The following is a 6,982-nucleotide window of genomic DNA, read 5'->3' on the forward strand; positions in this document are numbered from 1 at the left end:
AGAGTTTCTCTGTGTAGCCCTGGCTGTCCTGGAACTCACTTTGTAGACCAGGCTGGCCTTGAACTCAGAAATCCACCTGCCTCTGCCTCCCGAGTTCTGGGATTAAAGGCGTGAGCCACCACATTCGGCTTAAAGACAGAATCTCTTGTAGCCCAAGCAGGCCCCAAACACTCTGTAGCTAAGGATGACTTTGAACTCCTGACCTTCCCAAATGCTGGGATTACAGTTGTATGCCACATGTGATCCTGGGGAAGGAACCCAAGACAGACATCCCCAACTTCCTTCAAACCAGCTTGGAGAGATGGTTCAGTTGGCTAGAGTGCGTGATATGCAAGCATGAAGGCCTAAGTTCAGATCCCCGGCACCCACATAACGCCTTCCAGTGGCATGTATCTGTAACCCCAGCACTGGGAGGTGATGGGGAAGGGCAGAGAAAGAGATTTCCTAAGGTTTTTCAAGGCAGCCAGTCTAACCAACCTTGTGAAATCCGGGATCTGTGAGAGACCCTGTCTCAAAAAATAAGGCAGGGGCAGCTGGGGAGATGGCTCAGTGGTTAAGAGCACTGACTGATCTTCCAGAGGTCCTGAATTCAATTTCCAGCAACCACATGGTGGCTCACAACCATCTGTAGTGGGATCTGATGCCCTCTTCTGGTGTGTCTGAAGACAGTTACAATGTACTCATATATATAAAATAAATCAATAAATCTTAAAAAAAAAAAAAAAAGGAAGGCCAGAGAGAAAACTCCTTGTTTGCTTTGTAAGCCTGATGACCCAAGCTCAATTCCAGTGGTGGAAGGAGAAAAGAGAGCCAACCAACTTCCAAAAGTTGTTTTTAGACATCTGGATGTGTTCTGTGGCACATATGCACAGACAGGCACACATATCACCACCACCAACAATAATAATTAAATTTAAAAGAAAAAAGGTGAAAGGACAATTGAAGAAGCCACCCAATGTGGACACACACACACATGGACACAGTAGAAGCTTTAATCCCAGCATTTGGGAGTCAGGGACAGGCAGATCTCTTAAGTTTGAAGCCAGCCTGGTTTACAGAGCAGGTTCTAGTATAACAGGGCTACACACAAAAGCCCTGGTGGGGGGTGGGGGTGGAGGATGGACCATAGGAACCCCATGTGGTTACATACATGAAGCTCGATCACAGGCCTGTGTGTTTGCTGCCTGGTTAGTGTGGTGGTCTCAGTCTGACTGAAGGAGTGAAGGAATTGGTGGGTACATAGATACACACCCTCTAAACAGCTGACCTAGCCCAGCCCCTTCTCCATCTGACAAATGGGAGAGTATGGACCAAGGAGAGGAGAAATTGGTCCAGAGTCGCATACAGAGCAATGGGAATCCACTGGCTTGTACTGGAAGTTGTATTGCAGATTTCACAGATGCCAGGGGAGTTAGACCCTGTCTCTCTGTTAGTGTTCTTCTAAGTCTGAAATTCAGAGGCTCCAACTTAGGCTCAACTGGATAGCCATCTCAAGTGATACCAGTGTGAAGTCAGTGTGATCATCGGTCACCACCTGCTGGCCAGGTTTGGACTTGCAGGTGCAGGCATTGCCCTCACAAATCAAGCTAGAGAAAGAAGAGCAGGCTGTGAGAATCCACATGGTAGGGGGCACCTGGGGAGAACCCTCCTACCCCTCCCCACCGCTGAGTATCCCAGGCCCCTCTGCCCCCCAGGACCGGGACTTCATCATGACCTTCAACACATCCCTGCATCGCTCCTGGTGGATGGAGAATGGTCCAGGCTGCCTGGTGACTCCTGTTCTGAACTCTCGCCTGGCCCTGGAGGACCACCACGTCATCTCGGTCACTGGCTGCCTGCTTGATTATCCTTACATTGAAGCCCTCAGTAGTGCCCTGCAGATCTTCCTAGCTGTGAGTCCTTTCACCCATTCCCGTATTCCCAGAAGTGCAGACTCTAGTCCATCCATTCTTTATCCCCATTTAAGAGATGACAGGCCAGATATGGTGGCATAGACTCGCAGTTCAGCAGGCAAGAGGCAGAGGCAAGAGAATCAGGATTACAAGTCTGAGACCAGCCTAGATTACATAGTGAGCTCCATACCCTACCCCTGCCCAAGAAAGAAAAAGCAAAAGCATCCTGTGTATTCCAGCCTCCATTTGTTCCTGTGTCCTGTGACACCTTCCTCCTCCTTCCACCCATCTCCCATCCCCCAAGAAGGGCATAGGCAAGTTTCATGAATGGGATGAGCTGTCAGGCCAAGTCCTGCTGGACTTAGAAATCTAATCTAATACACCCCCGGGGACCTTGGATAAGTCATTTGCTCTTTCTAAGCTCCCTTGCTATTTGCATAGAAAGGGCAGTGCCAACCTTACAGAGCTTTGAGAATAAGAAAGGAGCTTCATCCGGGCATTGGTGGCAAGTGACATTTATCCCAGCACTCAGGAGACAGAGATAAGCAGATCTCTGAGGTCCAGGCCAGCCTGATCTACAGAACAAGTTCCAGGACAGCCAGGGCTACAAAGAGAAAACTTGTCTCCAAAAAAAGCAAAGAATAGAAAAGAAGGGGTTTCAGATCGGGGCCACAGCCAGGCATGGGATTACACCTGTAATCCAGCACTTGGAAGGTCAAGGGTAGCCTGGGCTACTTGGGGCCATTAATGGGAGGGCCAGCCTTGTCTTAGGGACTTTACACAGGCAGGGTCATTTCACCTAACAGTCCAGTGACATGACCCAGGCCTAACCGGGAAGACTGGGGCACAAAGAAGTGAACTGCTTGTCAGTCACAGCCTTTTTCTTTTTTTGTTTTGTTTTTGTTTTTGTTTTTCGAGACAGGGTTTCTCTGTGTAGCCCTGGCTGTCCTGGAACTCACTCTGTACATCAGGCTGGCCTCGAACTCAGAAATCCGCCCGCCTTTGCCTCCCAAGTGCTGGGATTAAAAGCATGCGCCACTGCCAGGGTATTCACAGCTCTTTCAAGCACAGGCATTTAACTTAAATGTTTGCTTTGGACAGGCATTGAGTTGGGTGGGTAGAGGGGACAGGGACAACTCTTCTCTCTCTTTCTGATTGTTATCCCCTCTCTTAGCTGTTCGGCTTCGTATTTGCCTGTTATGTGAGCAAAGTATTCCTGGAAGAGGAGGACAGCTGTAAGTGTGTCTCCCCACACCCCACCCCCACCCCCGGGGTCTTTTCAGCACCGTGGACAGGGCCTCCTCACCTCCTGGTTGCCCGGGGTCAGCTTGGGAGGAAAGAAGAGATGGATGGGGTCTGCATAACCACTCTGGGTTAAGACCCAAATGTCTAAATACTCAGTCCAAGACCCTAGAACCACTTTTGCCCATACTGGACCTAACTGCATAGAAGGGTTCAGAGCCTGAGGTTTTTCCTTCAAGCCTTTCTTAATCTCCTGGGGGGGGGGCGGGGAGAGGCGCAACACTTGACCCTCCCCTCTCCCACTCCTACGCACAGCCCGATCCCCAGGTCCGCGTCCTGGGCGTGGCTGTTCTGGCCCCACCCACCCCTTCCCAAGAGTGGGTGTTCTTCACCTTCAAGACCCAGCCTTCAGGACTCACCCCTTCTCTTCCTCAGTTGACTTCATCGGTGGCTTTGACTCCTATGGGTACCAGGCGCCGCAGAAGACGTCGCATTTACAGCTGCAGCCTCTGTACACGTGGGTCCCTGGCGGGGGCTGGGTGTAACTGGAGGGACAGAGTCCTTAGTGTTGGTGGGGGAAAAAAAGGGCACGGAAAAGGCGTGGGAATCCGGGTCTCTTTGTCTGCCTACTCGCAGGCCTGCAAATGCACTTCTAACCTGCTCTTGTTTCCTGCAGGTCCGGGTAGCTTCTGTCCCGCACCCACCCGAGTGCAGTTCCCTGGACCACTGGAGCCTGAAGCAGTGCTGTCCCGAGGCGCGGATCACGATAGGGAGGCGCGCCCCTGGCGGCGCTTAGGCTAACTGCAGCTTGTGCAGCCTCCTGGATCTGCAGCCCCTGGAGAAAATGCAGACTCTCAAGACTTGAACTTGGACCTGACCCTAGCTCTAGCAGGACTTCAGGGTTGGGGCAGGACGGGGCGGGGGGGAGGGGGAATCGCTGGGTTTGTATTTTTTTTAATCTCAGCCTTGGTACGTGCCGGGGTCTTCCTCTTTCTTCAGCTCTACTCCTTACCTAGTATCTTGCCCTCAGTCCAAACAGCAAGACAGACCAGACTCACCCCATCTCACCTTTCATTCACCTGCCCTGGGGAAAGATACTATGAACTAGAAGCAGGAGTCCTGGGCCCCAGCTGCGGCACCATCACTGACATCCGGTGTGACATCGGGCCGAGTCTTTGCTCTCTCCGGGCCTCAGTTTCCCCACATCAAATAATTAAATAATTATAATAATCCCTTAGCCAACGATGCTTCTAGCACTCTCCTCTGACTTTCAATTCCATGGGCTACGCTGCAGATAGGGAAACTAAGGCCCAGAGATGTGAGGTGACTTGCTTGAAGCCACACAATAAGGTTTTAGCAGAGGCAGGTTTTGAATCCGGTGTACTCTAGTTTGAGACTCCCCAATCCAGTATCTGGCCTCTGGACTTGGTTTACAAGCCCCAATCTAGCTTGGGCATTCCCTGAACACTCACATATCACAGCCACCACGCACCAGCTCCACCCACTCTTAAAGCAATATACCAGTTCGTTCTCTTGGGAACCAGACAGACAGAGCCTAAAGCCCGAGTTCAGCCTGACCCACAGGAGGCCTTTTTAGACTCAACCTGTTCCTCTTTGGCAAGCTTTTAAACCTCGTCCTCCAGGATAGTGGGACCTCCACTCCTCTGCCAGGTCCCTAAGCCTGGGTCCCTCTCCCATGATCCCCTCCCACCAAGCAATCCCAATCACCCTCAATTCTTCCACCTACTTCACCATTGTGGTCTCCGAGGGGAAGAAGATGGTGTTCGGAGGCAAGCCTGGGGATATGAAAGGGCAGAATGAGGGTGGGTGACTATGGTCAGGACGACCAGAACCCCACCATTCCTGAAGACAAGCAGAGAGGAGGGTTCCTCCACAGATGTCCTGAGGACCCCTTGTCCTCAGTAGTGCTTGGTGACTTATGTACAGAGAGAACAGACATCAGTCCCTCCAGTCTGTGAAGCGAAAACAATAGGAAAGGCAGCTAAGAAGCAGGGAGCTTGCACAGTGGGGGCAGTTCACACCACACTGTGGTGAACACGTCGCTCTCCAGGCTTTTCTGAGTTAGAGCGGCAAGCCCACTCCACGACTCCATCCAGTGTGCCACACAGAACAGCCAGGCTGGGAACTCCGCTGGCCATCACAGTCCCTGGGTTGTGAGCCTAATCAGAGGGGAACAAGTTTCCTTTAGGCTAGGCTACCTCTTGCCACCGGGCCACCTCCCACCAGCCACACTCACTTCTCATCCCTTCCCACAGGGCTCTTTCTACTCGAAGGTTTAGCCACGGATGCTTCGAAGCCTTTGGTTTTATAAGCTGGGTTTTGCAGGGGGTCTGGGTTTGCTTCTCAAGGAGACCTTGTGGGCTGAGACCTCCCTGGTATCCATGCAGGTTGGTTGATTAAAAAAAAAAATGTGTTTTCTTCACTGTGTATCTGTCTTGCCCTCTTGGTTGGAAAGCTCTCCGAAGGAAAAAAGCCCCTGGGGAAAAAAAAAAAGGGCAAAACTGGGTGTTCATACATGGAGTGTGTTTGTTTGAGACAGAGTCTCGCTATGTAGACCTGACTGATCCAGGACTCACCATGTAGACCAGGGTGGCCTTGAACTCATAGACATCTACTTGCCCAGCACTCTGAAGTGCTGGGATTAAAGATGTGAGCTGCTGCACGCACCCCTCCTTCTAAAACTATCTTATTTATAATCATTTGTTTATATTGGGGGTCACATATGCCACAGTGTTTATTTGGAGGGTGGAGGACAGCTTTGTGGAGTTTGTTCTCTGTGTCCATCTTGTTTTTTCTCTTTTCTTTTTTTTTTTCTTTTTTTTTCTTTCTTTTTTTTTTAAGATTTATTTATTTATTATATGTAAGTGCACTGTAGCTGTCTTCAGACACACCAGAAGAGGGAGTCAGATCTTGTTACGGATGGTTGTGAGCCACCATGTGGTTNCTGGGATTTGAACTAAGGACCTTTGGAAGAGCAGTCGGGTGCTCTTCCCTGCTGAGCCATCTCCCCAGCCCCATCTTGTTTTTTCTTTACTGTATCTGTTTGTGTGTGGCGTGGGGGTGTAGGGATTGAGCACGCATGCCAGGGAGTTCACACATGTGAACTTACAGAACCATTTGATGGGATCAGTTTTCTTCTCCCATGTGAGTCCCTGGTATCGAGTGCCTTTATCACTGAGCCGACTCCCGTGTGTGTGTGCGTGTGTGTGTGTGTGTGTGTGTGTGTGTAAATGAGGTTTTGCTGTGTAGCCCAGTCTGTCATTGAATTCATAATCTTCCTGCTTTAGAGCCCTCAGTGTTGGATTGTGAGTGGGTACCACCATGCCTAGCCTTTATCATATACTCCTAGACTGGATTTATGGCTTTGGGCAAGCCACTGTATTTCTTTCCTCAGGAACAGCACAGAGGCTGCTGGGTCTGCCTGCCTCTGCCTCTTAATCTCTCTGCTGTGATTAAAGGCATGCGCCACCACGACCGGCGGCTCTTCTCTTCTTGACAACTGAGTTCCTGGCTTTGAATTATCTGTGTCTTAGTCACTGTTCTATAGCTGTGAAGGGACACCATGACCCCGGGAACTTATAGAAGAAAACATTTAATTGGAGGCTCGCTTACCAGAGAGTATTATGGCCCTCACATCACGGTTCTGGAGCATGGTGGCAGACAGGCAGGCAGGTAGGACACTGGAGTGGTAGCTGAGAGCTTATATCTGATCTAGAAGTTGCAGGCAGAGAGAGTGAGATTGGGGCTGGTGTGGACTTTTGAAACCTCAAAGCCGCAGGGCGGTGGTGGTGCATGCCTTTAATCCCTGCACTTGGGAGGCAGAGGCA

The 6,982-nt window shown here is 50.7% G+C and overlaps 1 protein-coding gene across 1 annotated transcript in view; it reads left to right on the forward strand.

Moving 5' to 3' along the window:
- Positions 1-5,831, forward strand: part of Nkain1 (sodium/potassium transporting ATPase interacting 1) — a 43,929-nt gene extending 38,098 nt beyond the window's left edge. Inside the window, exons 4-7 of the mRNA XM_021159663.2 lie at positions 1,695-1,892; positions 3,067-3,127; positions 3,570-3,651; positions 3,811-5,831. Coding sequence (XP_021015322.1) covers positions 1,695-1,892; positions 3,067-3,127; positions 3,570-3,651; positions 3,811-3,820 — 351 coding nt within the window. The 3' untranslated portion in view covers positions 3,821-5,831. The remainder of the gene's footprint in view (positions 1-1,694; positions 1,893-3,066; positions 3,128-3,569; positions 3,652-3,810) is intronic.
- The last annotated feature ends 1,151 nt before the right edge of the window (positions 5,832-6,982 follow it).

This window comes from Mus caroli, chromosome 4 (genome assembly GCF_900094665.2).
Source record: "Mus caroli chromosome 4, CAROLI_EIJ_v1.1, whole genome shotgun sequence".
Taxonomy (NCBI): domain Eukaryota; kingdom Metazoa; phylum Chordata; class Mammalia; order Rodentia; family Muridae; genus Mus; species Mus caroli.